This window comes from Astatotilapia calliptera, chromosome 4 (genome assembly GCF_900246225.1).
Source record: "Astatotilapia calliptera chromosome 4, fAstCal1.2, whole genome shotgun sequence".
Classification (NCBI taxonomy): Eukaryota; Metazoa; Chordata; class Actinopteri; order Cichliformes; family Cichlidae; genus Astatotilapia; species Astatotilapia calliptera.
Window position 1 is genome coordinate 28,820,229 of NC_039305.1, and position 16,154 is coordinate 28,836,382.

The 16,154-nt window shown below is 41.7% G+C and overlaps 2 protein-coding genes across 2 annotated transcripts in view; both read left to right on the forward strand.

The window, feature by feature from the left end:
• The window catches only part of LOC113021353 (cytosolic phospholipase A2 gamma-like), a 17,006-nt gene extending 4,489 nt beyond the window's left edge, over positions 1 to 12,517 (forward strand). The window contains exons 4-14 of the mRNA XM_026165978.1: positions 438 to 627; positions 742 to 847; positions 922 to 1,062; positions 2,617 to 2,682; positions 2,820 to 2,960; positions 3,411 to 3,557; positions 3,659 to 3,742; positions 4,890 to 5,044; positions 6,055 to 6,226; positions 11,941 to 12,109; positions 12,389 to 12,517. Coding sequence (XP_026021763.1) covers positions 438 to 627; positions 742 to 847; positions 922 to 1,062; positions 2,617 to 2,682; positions 2,820 to 2,960; positions 3,411 to 3,557; positions 3,659 to 3,742; positions 4,890 to 5,044; positions 6,055 to 6,226; positions 11,941 to 12,109; positions 12,389 to 12,407 — 1,390 coding nt within the window. The 3' untranslated portion in view covers positions 12,408 to 12,517. The remainder of the gene's footprint in view (positions 1 to 437; positions 628 to 741; positions 848 to 921; positions 1,063 to 2,616; positions 2,683 to 2,819; positions 2,961 to 3,410; positions 3,558 to 3,658; positions 3,743 to 4,889; positions 5,045 to 6,054; positions 6,227 to 11,940; positions 12,110 to 12,388) is intronic.
• A 1,471-nt stretch (positions 12,518 to 13,988) lies between these two features.
• Positions 13,989 to 16,154, forward strand: part of LOC113021370 (carbonic anhydrase-related protein 10-like) — a 146,308-nt gene continuing 144,142 nt past the window's right edge. The window contains exon 1 of the mRNA XM_026166008.1: positions 13,989 to 14,481. Coding sequence (XP_026021793.1) covers positions 14,421 to 14,481 — 61 coding nt within the window. The 5' untranslated portion in view covers positions 13,989 to 14,420. The remainder of the gene's footprint in view (positions 14,482 to 16,154) is intronic.

Genomic DNA, 16,154 nt, shown 5'->3' on the forward strand with positions numbered 1-16,154 from the left:
TTGTACCAGTTAGGGACTAGTTTTAGTATGATTAGTTTTATTGGTTCATTTCTTTGGCTCAGAATGAGCAAAGAGATCCTCAGTTCAATTCAGGATCATTTATTTACTGTCAAATCACAAGCATGTGCTTGTGAAACAGGCTGCAAATGCAACAGAAACCAGCTAAAGAAGTCGTGAAAATATAAAAAGTGAACGAATAATAGTGTTTTATTCTGGTAAAATCACTGATTACAGCAAGACACTAAATCATGGACAGCCTTTTACAAATTTACAGGTTTACAGGTAGACACATCATTATCAAGTCTAACATAAAAAGAAGACAAGAAGAAAAAAAATTAACAAAGGGATCACTACAAGGTGCAATCACCTTATCTGCAACAATTGTTTTCCTATTGACGTCTGTCTTATACACCTGCCTGACTTGCTTTATCTGTTAGGTCCATGGCCTCCTTGTACAATGACTCACAATTTAGCACCAACATGGATGCGGCAGTGTCCAGGCTGTTTGATTCCCCGAGTGTTAAACTTGAGCAAGCTGTGGATTGGTTGGGTGAGAGAGCAAAAGAAGAGCACTTCTCTCTTGCTGATATCTGGGGGGTCTTAACTTCAGCTGGATTTATGAAACAGGTACCAGTGCAAGCACAAAGACAAACTATAGTTCATATAATTCTCATTTGAAATTCAGTTCTCTCTCTGCTATACAGACTAAGGCTTTCAGTGAAATCTCTGGTGTTCCATCAGATGGACCTACGGTGTCTTTCAGATGAGGCCAACAGGAATGCCACAAACCCTTATCCCATCTACTGTGCTATTGAAAAGCACTGCTTTACTCAAGGACCTATAGAAGGTACATACATACATAAAGACATGTTAGATTAGCCCCTTATTAAGTGGTTTATAATGCACTCTCGCATCTTTTAGGAAAATGGTTTGAGATAAGCCCCCACGAGGCCGGATTCACAGAGTTGGGTCTCTTTATCGAAACATCTCTCCTGGGCAGCAAATTCCAAAATGGAACGCTGCTGGAGAAAAAGAAAGAGATGGACATGGTCAAGTTACAGGGTGAGTGTTTACAGGCTGAACAGGGAATATGAGATTGGTTTGATGATGCCTAGAATATGTAGCTGATTTTACTTTCAAGTACGGATCCGAAGCTTTTCCACTTTAAATCACCAAGAGAACCACCAAAACTGTCAGTATCAAAAGGGCAACATGGTGGCTCAGTGCTTTCTATTGTTGCCAAGTCAGTACAGTGTAATTTTGTGCAGTCTATATATTCTTCTTATGCTTGCAAATGTTACATCACAGTTTCACAGGGCTGCAGGTTATGTGAAAACAGGAAGGTACAAGGCCACATGACTTTTAGTGAAAATGTAAGTTGTTTTAATTTATCATCTTTGCTGTTATTTATTAGGGTTTATACAGAAAAACTAAACTGTAGCTTCAGGATAGTGGGGTGTGGTTTCATTTAGTGGCCCATTAACCAACCAACAAAGAGAAGACATCTTTCTGATGCTATTTACCCATGCACTTAGAGTAGGAACAGCCCAGAAAATGATTTAGGAACTGAGAACAAGAGCTGCTGTACATTTGTCTGATCTTATGGCTGCAGAAAATCAGAAAAATATACAGGCGCCAGACCATTTAAAGATTTAAAACCAGTAAAAGGATTTAAAAATAGATCCTAAATTCAATTGGAAGCCAGTGCATGGAGCCAGGATATGGACAGCCAGGAGTGACAAAATGAATTAAATAAATATATCATTACATAATTTATTAAATGCTGATTCATTTCATTTAAAACATTTAATAAATAAATTATTTATTTGCAATTTTATTTAATTAATGGCACATAATAACAAATTTAGAGCCATCTATGACATTGCTAAGACAAATAAGCAGGAGTCCAACTGAAGAGCTATCAGAGTGATTCAAAGCTAGATAGAGCTGGCAAATCGTCAGAAATTAAAGTGTTTTTGGAAAAATTGTTCCTGATGGCAGGAGATATGATGAAAACAGTAGTGGCCCAAGAATAGATCCCTGAGGCACGAAAGTGCCAAGCCAGAAATGACCAAACAAGGCTTTAGTTGAGAGATCAGCAGATCGTGATCCACCGTGTCAAATGCAGCAGTCAGAGCCAACAAAACAAGCAAGACAAGCAACAGTCCGCTGCTAACAAAATAGCGTTCAAATTTCAGTGCAACCACAATGACCCAGACTAGTTTTCTCACTACTCTGATAACTTTAGATCCTTCTGAAAATTATTGCATGAAAACTCAACAGCACTTTCCAGTTAATCGGTCTGGAGACAAATACTAGTAAAATATTGTGAGAGTGACTGTCATTCTTTTATACATCTAAAACACATTAGAGGAAACCAGCCAAAAAAGAACTATGAAACCAACTAATTGGAAAGTATGATTGCATAGAGGCAGCCTGCACTGAACAATGGTGTACGCGACTTCCACTGCCAGGAATATAATGTAAAGCACGAGTCAATGTAGATGTTTCCTCATCTGTAGGAAGAAATAGGTTTCATTCCTAAATATTAATACAGAAGATTTTCAGTGTCTGGTGTAAAATACAAACATCTAAAATCATTTTCTCATTGTACAGGTATTTTAGGCTGTGCGATAGCTAATGAGGAGACTCTCAGAGACTTTGTCCCTCAATGGCTGAATGGTAATCACAGTTTGAAAAGCATACCTGCTACATGTATGTTGACTGTGTTATCTTAACCTGCTCAGCGTGTGTGTGTGTGTGTGTGTGTGTGTGTGTGTGTGTGTGTGTGTGTGTGTGTGTGTGTGTGTGTGTTTTAGTGTCTGGGCATTTGGACAGTGCTGCTAAGGAGTACCTGCGCGTATGGATCATCCTTGATAAAGTGATAGCTCTGACCAGAATAACTGTTAAGGACACTACTGCTCTGATGTACCTGGATAAGCTGCAGAAAATCCTAGAAGGTAAATGTTTCCAAGAATGTCTTAAAGAACATTACTTGGGTAGATGTGAGCAGAACCCCAACCAGTCACAGCAGATGGCCGCCGTTCCCTGAGCCTGGTTCTGCCGGAGGTTTCTTCCTGATAAATGGGAGTTTTTCCTTCCCACTGTCACCAAGTGCTTGTTCATTGGGGGTCAGCTGATTGTTGGGCTTTCTCTTTAATATTGTAGGGTCTTTACCTTACAATATAAAGTGACTTAAGGTGACTGTTGTTGTGATTTAGCACGATATAAAAAATTTGAATTGAACTGAATTAATAGAGTGTAGCTACTGATATTTACAGGCCCAAAAAAAAGTTGGAAAATAGAACTGAACGTGAAAGATTTATGACATTTCTTTGTAATGGTGTAATCATGCAGCAAATGTCTATCTGAAAATGCCGCAGTACCTATTAGACTCTTATCTTTCCCAGACAAGGTAAATCATAGCAAGACTGAGTCTGTGGAGGCAGAGAGTATGGAGGAAAGAAAAACTCTTTTTAACCAGTGGAGTCAGGAGCTGCTGGCAGCAGTTGAGACGTGGAGCCAAAGTTTGGATGATGGAGCTTTCAAAACAGACGGTCAGTGTACAGTATAGGTGATAAGCACACAGTCTTGTCAGTGTTGGAGAGGAAAAGACAGTTTTTATTGTACTCTATTCATGTAAATGTATTTCTCCCAGTTTCTTTCCTAATAAACCAAGTAATTCCCCTGATTGCTGAATGGAAGTGGGGAACAACTGGAAACTTCCTTTACCGATACCAAGGTGAGTCAGACAATTTAAGCAACAATTATGACCCATTCCCACTGAATGAGTCATTTCTCACACAAAATCATGGCAAAGTGAAAAAGGACTACTAGTGATACTATTCCTATTGGACATACGTGACACTTAAGATTAGAAATTCTGACATTAGGATTCATCTACTCCCAGAGTGTCCACTTTTGTAAACCTGCATCTATCTACATCTACAAAGCTCAAGAGGCTACCAAGACCAACCTATTACCCTGAATTCCCATCAAGCCCTCCAACCTTAAAAAGCGTTACTCACTTTGGGGTTTTATTTATTTATTTATTTATTTGTAATTAGTCTGATGGGTTGTCTTGGTCCAGAAGCTACTGCACTTTCCACTTTGCACTTTTTCCAGTGACATACATGTCAGCTGAGTAGGTGGTCCTTTAATGTGACCAAGGATACGCTGGAATACCTACTAATAAATGAATGAGGCTGTATGCAGCCCAGACCACCTCTGAATGACCACCTCACAAAAGTAGTTAGAGCTGTACACTGGAGCTTGGATAACCCAAATGCCTGTTTGGACAAGCCAAATTCAGTTAAACACATCTAAAGCTCAGTCAATGATTACAGGTAGTGAAATAAATACCTGGGGTCAGCCATACGAATCAATCAACAAAACAACGAAGGACAAGCTGGAAAAGAATGTGCTAGCAGAGTGGAGTGGGAGGAGACGAGTGTCAGTGGTGATTTGTGACACAGAGATAGAAACAAGAATGAAAAGGAAGGTCTACAAGGTGGTGAGAGTCGCAGTGATGTATGGGTTGGAGACAGTGGCACTAACAAAAGACAGGAGGTGGGGGTGACAGAGCTGAAGGTGTCCAGGGACTCTGAATTGGATAAGCAGAAGAAAATGGATTGCTAGCACTGTCGCATCACAGGAAGAAACCCCTGGGTTTGAATTCACTGAGAATTCAGTTTACATGTTTGGTTTTTTTCAGTTCAAATACATGCATGAAGTTGGGTTAACTGGTCATTTTAAATTGATTGTAGCCCTCGGCTTTGTGTTAGCTTGTAGTGTTAATGGTCACAGTGACATCCATAATGGTTGCAAGTGCAATGAAGAAACCTAGTGAAAGAAAAGCTGATTCTCTCTCTGTCTCTGGTTCTGGGCAGAGTCCTCTGTTCCAGCTTGCCTCTACTCTAACGAAAGACTCCAGCTCATAGATGCTGGACTGGTGATCAACGTACCGTACCCTTCATTTCTAGGAGACAAGAGAGACATTGACCTGATCATAGCCCCGGAGTATAGTGCTGGAAATATGTTTGAGGTACTGTAAGATGTGTGTGTGTAACTAATCGATCATTTTTATAGTTTAATACAAATATTTATATTCTCCTGAAACTGTGTCGTGCTGCATATACTGCAACCAGCCCTTTACTGAACAGCCATAACTGTGCACAGCCATGTGGAACAAGGCCGCGTGGAAAGATATTTGCCCCCTTTCCTGATTTCTTAATAAATATTTCAAATTATCACATAAATGTCAATATTAGGCAAAGATAACCCGAGTAAATACAAATGCAGTTTATATATGATGCTTTCATTTATTACGGGAAAACAGTTTATTTTTTTATTTTTTTATTTTATTAAATTTTTAACTGTTTAAACACCATTTATCAACCGCAAAGCATCCAAACCAAAACTTGGACATAAATTTCCTAAATTATCCTCTTTTAATAAATGCATTGTTAATTGATATGTTTACTGTGAAGAAACAACTGCCAATGATTTAGTTCCCAAATATTTCATCTTCAAAGTGTATCAGCCTTAAACTAAGGCTGGGCCATACTTTCATCTAAGACCAATTTGCACCACAGTGTGGCCTGAATGGAAAGGCAGAGGAAGCAGTGATGAAAGAAGCTATGCTCAAATGCAAAAGAGATGCAAAAATATTTTTCAAAAATCACCAAAGAGTTGGACAACTAATTACAGCTAACTGATTAATTAAGAATCACCAATTAATCTGATGTGCATGTCTATAGACTGTGGGGTAATGGGAATACCTGAGGGAGACCTTGTAGACAATTAGAATTCTTGATAAGTCCTAATGAACTGTTTTCGTTCTGAGAAATAGCTTATTGACAATCTTTAAAGAATTTGTTAACCATTAAGGCGCTAATTAAAACTTCAAAATTCTGTTTCAAGTGTGCCTTATTAGAAAGTTTCAAGGTGAGGGATAAAAAATAAAGCAGCCACAATCCCTCGGGTGTTATTTGATGCCCACATAGTACTTAGTGCTGCGTCTGAAACTGTGTTCAACTGCTGCTTTGTTATCAGACTCTGACTCTTGCCCGAGACTATGCGGCCGAGATGAAAAAGCCTTTCCCCGAGATAAATGACACGATCCTGGAGGACAGTGACTGGCCGAAGGACTGCTATGTGCTGGAGGGGAAAGAGAAGGAGCCCACAATCATCTACATGCCGCTCTTCAACAGACGGAACTGCAAAGGTCTGTTTCCAAATGTGCAGCTGTGCTTTCATTGTAACTGAGCTACAGACATAAAATAAAAGGTGTCAGGTTGTATCCAAAGGTATTAAGCATGAACAAAGGAATTACTGAAATGGCAGCTTGTCAACAAAGAGACAAAAACACTGAACTGACTAAACAGTTTTCAAACACTTGTAAAAACATAGACAGACACACCACACTCTAAGGGAGAATTCTGGAACAGCAGAAATGGTGCTGGTCATAAATTCAAGGAAAAAAAACAACCTTTTATAACCTTTATTTTGGTTCAAGGTGAGTAACTGTGTTAGCAGTTTGTATCTCATTTTACTGATAATTTAGATAGATAGATATCATTTTATTTCGAACATGCAAACATAATTGAAATAACAACAGAAAAAAACAAAAAACAAAACCAAAACTTAAAAATCATCAAGTTTTCATGTATATATCTGTCTACAGAATGCGTGCGCTCGAAAAGGAGTAGGATGAAGTTTACACTTTTCTTGTTCCTACCCCCTTATTTCAAATTTCTTGCTTACAAATCCATATCCAGGATTCAACATTATTTAATCATATATGGTCAACTATGTACAAGTCTAACACATTGAACATACACAAAAAAACCCCCATTTTCAGCACCTTTACTCAGCACGTTTACTCAGCTCAAACATCTTTTAAAGATATATAAAAAATATCAAACTGGTTTCATAAAAGGTAGGCACTCATCAACAAATACACGTAGATTACTTAATTTGATAGACTACTCATACAGTAAAAACCTTGAAACTACAATATTTTCTTTAGATGCAGAAAAAGCGTTTGATAGAGTAAATTTCTATTTGCAACTTTGCAACAAATTTGGTTTTGGATCCTCTTTCATTAACTGGTTAAAAATATTATATAACTCCCCAACAGCTTGTGTCAGAACAAATGACCAAACATCCTCCAGCTTCTGTCTCTTGAGGGGCACCAGGCAGGGATGCCCACTCTCCCCTTCACTGTTTGCAATTTTTATTGAACCACTAGCAGCAGCAATTAGACAGAATTCAGTAATTAAGGGCATAAAATGCAAGAACGTGGAACATAAAATCAGCCTTTATGCGGATGATGTGTTACTCTTTCTCCATAACTCACAAACCAATATCTCTGGGGTGATTGAATTGATAAACTCTTTTGCAAGAATATCAGATTACTCAATTAACTGGTCAAAATCTACAGTTCTAACGATTAATTGCTCCTTCCATAATTCTTCTTCTACACCACTGCAATCGGGAAATATAAAATATTTAGGTATTAATGTTTCTCCCAAGCTTGCAGATCTGACTAAATGAAACCATATCCCACTTTTAAAGAAGGTAGAAGATGATCTGGCTAGATGGAAATGTCTACCCATATCACTCATGGGAAGGGTTGCCGCTATAAAAATGACGGTCTTACCAAAAATAAATGATTTATTCTCAATGATCCCAACTAAACCGCCACAAGATTGGTTCAGATCTCTGGATTCATGTATGTCCAAATTCCTTTGGAAAAATAAACCCCCACGTATAAGCTTAAAAACACTACAAAAGACCAAGGATAAAGGAGGACTAGAACTGCCTAACTTTCAGCACTACTTCTTAGCCAACAGGCTTCAGTTTATCTCAGAATGGCTAAAACATACCCTCTTAGATGAACCTTGGCTAGATGTAGAACAAGCACTTTGCAATAATCTAGAGATTTCAGACCTACCATTTATCAGCTCAAACATCCAACGACATGAATGCTTCAGACTAGTTACACAATATAGGATCAAGAAGAAAAGATTTTTAGAATATCAACAAATTAAATCCATAGTAAAAAAGAAATTTAAACCGGGTCAAGTTGAACTACAAACACCACCAAGTGTGGTTCAATTTCTTACTCTTAAACCCCCCAAATTACTTTCCAAAATATACAGAATGCTTTCTAAAACAGATGAATCAATATCACTTCCTATTGCAAAATGGGAAGCGGATTTATCAGTTAACTTAGACCTAAACTTCTGGTCTCAGATTTGCTTAAAAACCTTTCATCTAATTAGAAATCCCAGTCTTCAATTAATTCAATACAAAATACTACATAGAGTGCACTATACAGGTCATCGGATGTTCAAGATGGGCTTTACGTCTACCAACAACTGCTCACACTGCCAAACCAATTCACCGGACAATTATATCCACGATATGTGAAGACTTATCAAAGTGTCTGAAATCTAACATTCCAACTTCCCTTTAGTGTGTTTGTTGGGCAGCTTAGATAATGTCACTACAGAAAAGAATATTGTCATGATCCTGGGTCCTTTTGACCCAGCGTTTTGTGTTTTCTCTTCGCGATTTTGGTTCTGTTCTTCCTCTGGTTAGTGTTTACTCTGTTCTGCCCGTGTGTTCCTGTATCTAGTCCGCGTTTCTTAGTTTGTGTCCTTTCATGTGTAAGTTCCTGTTTTATTGTGAAGGTCTGTGTCTTATGTGAGTGTTTTCAGTTTGCCTCCCTAGTCTCGTCATGTTAATTACTCCCAGCTGTGTCCCCACCTGTATGTAATCCCCCTGTGTTCTCTGAGTGTATTTAAGTTGTGTCTTCTGTCATAGTAGTTGCTGGTTCGTCTGTGTTGTTTCCCCTCGGTCTCCCTGCATGTATTTCCCCGGACCTCCCTGCACCGTCATTCCTGGTTTGTGTTGTTAGTTTACCCAGTTTAGGTTTCGGTTTCATGTTCACACCCTGTTGCTGTTTGTACCCACTGCTGTAAATAAACACTCACCTGCACCAGAGCTGCCGCCTTTTGGATCCTCACTACAAATCCACACGGCTTGCCCCGCAAACCGTGACAAATATAGCCCATATGGTTTTCACTGCCCTATGCATAGCCAAGAAAACAGTCCTCATGAACTGGAAAAATAAAAATAATCTTAATTCTAACCAGGGGTGGGTGGTCATAGTTTGGTCCCACCTTCACTGCTGTGATTGGTGTGGGGGTAGGGACAGGCTTGGGGCGTCGGGGGGATACCCAGGAGCATCTTCCTTGGAGGGCTCAATCCGGGGTTGCGGTCATGGCCTATTAAGGGCTCTGTTGGCTCTTAGGTGACTGTTTCCTCGTGGCTGCGTGCAGCGGGGCTAGGGGAGGGTCTGTGCTGACGGATGTGAGTTACTGACCTGGTAGCCTGGCTGCCCCTGGGTGGGTCCGGGATGGGCGTGGGGTTCTGGGGGTGCTCCTTCTCTGGGCTGGGGACCTGGCTGGGCCTTGGGGGCTTGGGTCCTGGTTGGTGTGTTGCTGGGGTTGTGGGCGGGTGGGTGTATGGGGGCCCAGCCCTGGCGCAGGGGACTGCCAGTACATTGAGCCATCTGGGGGGCTCTTCAACTGATGGGGGAGGCTGTTACATCTTGCAGGAGGTCTCCTCTCTTCAGGGACTCTCTCTGCAGGAGGGGGAGATATAGGAGAGGTGGAGGAAGATCTCAGCCTGGGCGTCTATTGTCTTGTGTCGTCTGGAAGATGAGTGGATGACGGGGTGGGTGAAGTTTTCTCCGAGGTGGGGCCAGGCGGCGCTGCTGAACTGGGCCCCGGTCCGGATGGGCCTGGGCCCCCTTTCCCTGGCGGGTTGCAGAGTATGGGGGTGCCTACTGGGGTCAGTGGGGGAGCTGGCCCCAGGGAGGGGTCACTTGCCCCTCCCTTCCTTCCCTCCCTAACTCCAGCTGCCTCCCTCTTCCCGCTCCAACACAATCACCCACACATGCAGGGCCTTGGGGTAAAGGTGTGTCACCAGGGTGCAAGGGAGGCATACCCCCCTCTGTCCCCTTCTGGCTTCTTGTGCCTCAATTTTATCCCACAACTTAGACATTCACATTACTCACACTCTCATAACACATACATATAGGATCTTGGGGGTGGGCACGCTACATGGAATCCAAAAGACCATCAGGGTGTACACCTCACCCCTGGCGCCGTTGCCCACCTCTCAATTTTAAATACATGTAGACATTGAGGGCCAGCAGGAGGGACCATGCGCTTACCTGCTGCTCTCTGGCAGGTAGCTCCATGCCCTCCTGGGTTTTAAATGGACCTTAGAACACACATGCATCAACACTACAATGAGCGGGTGGAGGGAGGTTTGGAGTCTTCACACACCCCCGTTCTCTGCGGCCTGCTGGAGCGGGGGGGCTAGGAGGAGGAGTTGGCTGTCCAACTGGGGTCTGGAATGTGGGCCCTCCCTGCTGCTGCCGAGTCGGGCAGTCTGCTTCTCTCCACCGCAGGGAAAAGGGTAACACTACCTGGGTCTGGGTGCAGTTTCCCCCTCCAGGGGCAAGGGTACCTAGACCTGGGGCTTAGAGTACGCTTTGGGAGTGTGATTGTGTGTACAGTGTCTCTCTATGTCTGTCTCCACGTTGGGTGAGTGTTGAGTAATTGCATATGAGAGCATGAGGGTGGGAATGGATGTCTGTATCTGTGTGTGCCTGTATGTCTGTGTCTATATGTCAGGTTGGGTATCAGACGCCACCTCTCTGGGGACATCTCAGGCCCTCCAAGGTATGGAGGCCTATCTCCCCCACCACTTCCCCTGCCAGTGGCAGGTGGTTCTTTGTGTCAGGGGATGGGCGTCTAGGTACACACCGGCTCACTCCTGGTGGCTGCTTGTCGGGGCCTGGAGCCTGGGGCTCGCTCGGGCCACTTTGAGGGTGGGGTGCCCTCGGCCTCTCAGCCTGGGGCTCGGTCACTCAGGCACAGCTGGCTGCCGGCGGAGCTCACGGGCGCGTCACTGCAACCCCCCTGGCTTCTGCTCCGCGGCTGCTGAGTGAGCCCTCATCTGGGGCTCTCCTCAGCTCTTTCTGGGACAGTGGCGCGGCTGCCCCTCTGTTGGTCTTCCTTGGTCTCTTGTGTTCTGAGGGCCTCTGGATGTCCTGAGTTTTGATCTCCTCCATACCTGCTTCATGCCCTGGAGGACGGGGCTGAGGCTCCTCCACACCCTCTAGCAGATCATTACATGAAGGAACCTTTTAAAAAGAAGCACGCTCATGCTCACAGGTGTACACACGGGTGCTCACACACACAAACTACACCCTTTTTGGCAGCTACCTCAAAGTACACTGTGCGCTGTCGATCCTACGTGCTGCACAATAATGTTTAATATTTAGTATTTACTGTTATATTCACATAGATCATCGTGATGTTGTTTATTATGTTGCTCTTTTCTTTTTTCTTCTGCTTGTTTTCTCTTTTTTCTTTCTCAACAGGTGATCCAGGTGATTGATATATGTATTTTTTGTCTGCTTATTTTGTTGGTTTTTGTTTTTTGTCCTTTATCCCCGTCCCTCTTCTCCGCTGTTTTTCTTTCCCTCTTTCTTTCTCCCCTTTCTTTTCCCCAGTCAAATCTGTCCCGTATTTAGCAAGTGAAAATAAAATAAAATAAACAATAAAAGGTGAATCAAATAGACCATTACAGCAAGGCTGGGATGGTCTATTTGGTAAAGTAAATCCGTTGGGCATCTTTCTTAGCCTTTAGACAATAATTCTGATGCCAAAAAGCCAAACGGGACAGGCAAATAAAAAAATAAAAAAAAGATATCTAAAAAATATATAGCTTTATTTGCTATTTCTTGTTGCCAAAGAGGTCTAAAAGGATGAGGAACCTACATAGTGCTGCAAACTGAAGCTTATTGTGATAAACAGAATAGGTGATTGAGGCACTTTACTGCTTTTTTGATAGATGCAGAGGAGTTCAAAGCAAAGATGGATGAGTTCTCCACCTTCCAGCGTCCCTTCAGCCAGGAAAAAATCAAGTTTGTGTTGGAGACGGCGAAAGAAAATGTGAAGAACAACAAGGAAACTCTGCTGAAGGAGATAAACAAAGCTGCTCTCCGCAGACATAATAAGTGGTAGGGATAGCTTCGAGTGCGACGGAGTGTCAAGTGAGACGGAGTGAGACGTAAAAGAAATAGGCATAATCTTGCATTGCTGTCAATGTAGGTCACTATTCTCACATATCTTTCAGCACGTCATCTATGAGGTCACTGTATGTCTCTGTAGAGAAGGCTGATTTGTAACAGAAGTTAAAAAAAGTCATATCTGTGTATTACAGAAAGATGTGGATGGAAAATGGATAAATGTGTGACTTACAGAAAAGCTAACACACCCTCCTTTTTCCTCCTCTATAGGAAGGCTGGCGAACCATAGCTCGGTTTCTTGTTCGGGCAGCGTAAATCTTTGGTTCATGATGATACTACTGATGATAATATTGAAGCTACATGAAAACAGAACCCATATATAAATCATCATTTAAAGTACTGGCAGTGTGTTATGTGTCTTATTTTTGACCAATGTGCAATGTGTATGCTACAGCAGCAACAGCCCTTTGCTGCTGTAGCAACTCCAACTATACACCATTATCTGGAGCAGCTCTTATTCATATCAGTATTTGGAAGGAAGAACACAAGATCCTTGTGTTCATCTTAAAATGCATTAAAGTATGCACGTGACCCCCCCAAAACAAATAAAACCCCACAGTGGGACTTCCAAAGAGCTGGGCTGTGCTATCACTGAGTTTAACATACATAATTAAAATGCCAAACAGTTTGTGCTACACAAGTAATTATATGCATCACATCCACAACTACAACCTGTGAAATGAACAGTCCTAATAAAAGATGCATGTATTTAAGTCAGCCCAGTGATAACTAGCTGACTAGTTTAACATAATTTATCATGAGAGAAACAAAGTTCACATTCGTGTAAAACCTTTATAAATAAACAACAAACAAACCAAAAAACGTGGCTATTTTTTAACAGAAGTTTTAAATAATAATGTGAACATCTTTCTGACCTTGGTGTGTTTTCCCCCTGGCTTGTAGCTGGTAATTGACCTTAGCAATCCAGACTGTCCTGCTTCTCAAAGTGCTCTTGTTAATATTTATTGGTGCACTATGTTACATTTTTAATAATATATGCTAGTAAAAAGTGACTGATACATGCTACCCATGTATGATCACTGATACTGATGATATCAATATCATGATGGCAGTTTTGTGACACTTAATGAAATCGTAATATAAATTCTAAGTTATACAATTCACAACCTGCCATGTGTTTGAGGAGAATGAACTCTTATCTAAGCTGTAGTCCAAAAATGATGAACTACTTGGTGGTTCAATCCTTCGCTGCTCCATCCTGAAATCACGCCAATTAACGAACTTTTATTATGAAGCCACACGCTGAGCCTTTTCTCCGTCGCCATGTTGTTTGTTGTATGAGAGGAGCAAGGCGTGGATCGAGACGGGGTTTAGTTATAGTAACTTACAGCTAACGCCAGAGGTCGCACAACTTCCACGGGACAAAGTCGGAGCGTGTTTATGTAGGTCAGTACAGCCAAAAGTATCATCTAGCAAGGCCATCTACATCTGCAGCCAGTTGGATGATTTGTGGCATGTTGTTGTATCTTGGTCTAACTCAGTGAGTGTCAGCAGTTATTGTGGCAGCATGTCAGTCAGGAATTTGACTTATTAAACGTGGAAGTCGGAATAAAACAATGTGAAAGTTATTGTTTCTGTTAGTTTTTTAAGTTTTCTTCATCTATCCATGTGGACCTGCTCTAACGCACTTTGCACGGCTTGCCAGTGAGAGTAAACATGTTTCAGCTTATTTTTTAAATGATCCTTCTTTAAGCAGTTATTTACAGAGCACTGGTTTTTCAGACATAACCCTGTTATGTAGTTTTATCTTGAATGTGCGTCTTTCTCTGTCAGATTGTGCGCTCTCGGTTCGTTTTGCGTCGTCAGTGAAGTTTTGCTGATCTGCTGCAGGCGGGCGGTGCGCCACAGACACCCACCCGCCCCAAACACAAGCGGAGCGTGCATCATGAACGGATTTCACGGCTGACATTTTATAAGGACAGAACACACTGACTAAGAGATAAATGTATGACGAACGCTGGTAAAAATAATTTTGTTAAAAATATAAGACCGAAATGTTGCCCGAACACCAAACCGGAAAGCGAAGGAGGACGAAGCTGTGAGAACGGATCTGTCCTACGAGGCTTGAAACCATCACGGCGCTCCACGGGAGGAGCGAGACGGGGATAACGAGCTCCAAAAGAAGAAGAGGAGGGGGAAAATGCTTAAAGTTTGGCCGTGTTGTTATCTACAAGTGCGACTCAGCAGCAGCATCAGAAAATGAGCAGGAATTAAACGAAGAATGCATGTCGTTTGGGATATAGCTGTGATTTTGCAAACATATATCATCTGCACTTCATCAGGTAAGGAAGCGAAAGAAGCCAGCATCCTTCACAGCTTTTAACAAATGAGGAATAGAAGGGAGCATGGGTACACTACATTCATGTGTGATAGAAGATAGACTCTGCTGAAATGTTACATAATAGTGACTTAGGCTGCTGATAAAAGACCTATAGTAATCTGCCAATTAGGTAAATCATCGCCTACTCATCTTTGAGTGTGTTTTATGAGTCAACAGGCTCTTCGCACAGAGACATACGGCAGCACGCTGGTGTGAGCCTGACCATGAAATGCATGCTGCAGAACTCTCATCAAAACCACACACACACACACACACACACACACACACACACACACACACACACACACACACACACACACACACACACACACACACACACACGTGCACTTTACAGAGGTAGTAGCTCAGATTAGGCTACTCACAGTGGCCTGAACCCAAACTACAAAGGCTCTGTGAGTATATATAGCTCATGAATTTCACTGCCCATGTGTCAGAGAGCTCTACTGTGCGGTGCTGTCAGCAGGGGTAACCACCCATTTAGTCAAGATTCCCACAAGTCAAGCCTTCCTACTCATCAGTGTCGAGGCAGCCAACCTTAGATTCTTAACAAAACATGACTGGCTGGCCTGGTCATAATTATATTTTCACATTGATTTGCAGGCTTCAAAAGAAAAACAATGCAAATAAACACGTTATAATGTATCATAACTTCATTACAATAGTTCCAAATCAGAATGAAACTATAAAGATGCTCAAAGAATAGGCTAACAACAGTGTCAATTCCCCAATAAAGGCCATTCTGATCAGTACCACTCCACACATTGCCCATGTTTCATGTTTCATTTCATTTCAAATTAGGCTGGGTATAAATTACCCAGTTCGGTGGAGACACTGTGATAAAACATGGCAAAAAAGGAGAAACGTTTGAGTTGTAAGCCATGCATGTTAATGGGCTAACCGGGTGGCTCAGAGTCAAATATTTTAATTTCACTCTTCTCTCAAATGATCAGTTTTAAAGAGGTAGTAGTGATTTAGTGTCTCACTTCAATAGTCATCTGTAAAGTAACTGAACTAACCTGCATGGAAGGTGCTTTAATTGACTGATTGCATTTAAAAGTGGAAAAACGGTAGACTGTATATCAACAGTGGATGCCACATTGGTTCCTAGAAACTGCATTTTAAACCATGAATGATAGCATTTTGGTTGTTCCCATGTTTTTTTTTTCTTCCATATTGACAAATGACCACATTCGGGGTTGTTAGCAAGCTGTATCTGTTAACTTTATGGATGCAACTGACATATGTACCTGCTAATTAATGCTAAGTTACAGATTAAAAAATGCAAAGAAAATGAAATCACCAAAGCAGAAAGACAAACTTCTTGAATGGTCTCTGTCATAGGTCATTAGGTCATATTATTTGTCAGATAATTAAATTAAAATGCAAAATACAAGGTATGAGCACCTGCTGATTAATGAAGGTGAGGCCTAGCAGACAGCTACTGGCTGCGGCTCTCTGTGTCGACATCTTTACAGATGTGTGCAGAGTAGTGGTGGCATACACTTGGTTCTAGCAGAAAAAACCTTTATAATTTATATTTATAAAATATAAATATAATATGTTTTTGGTGCAAGGGGACAGTACTGGCTGATACTTGTTCTTTAAAGTAGGGGA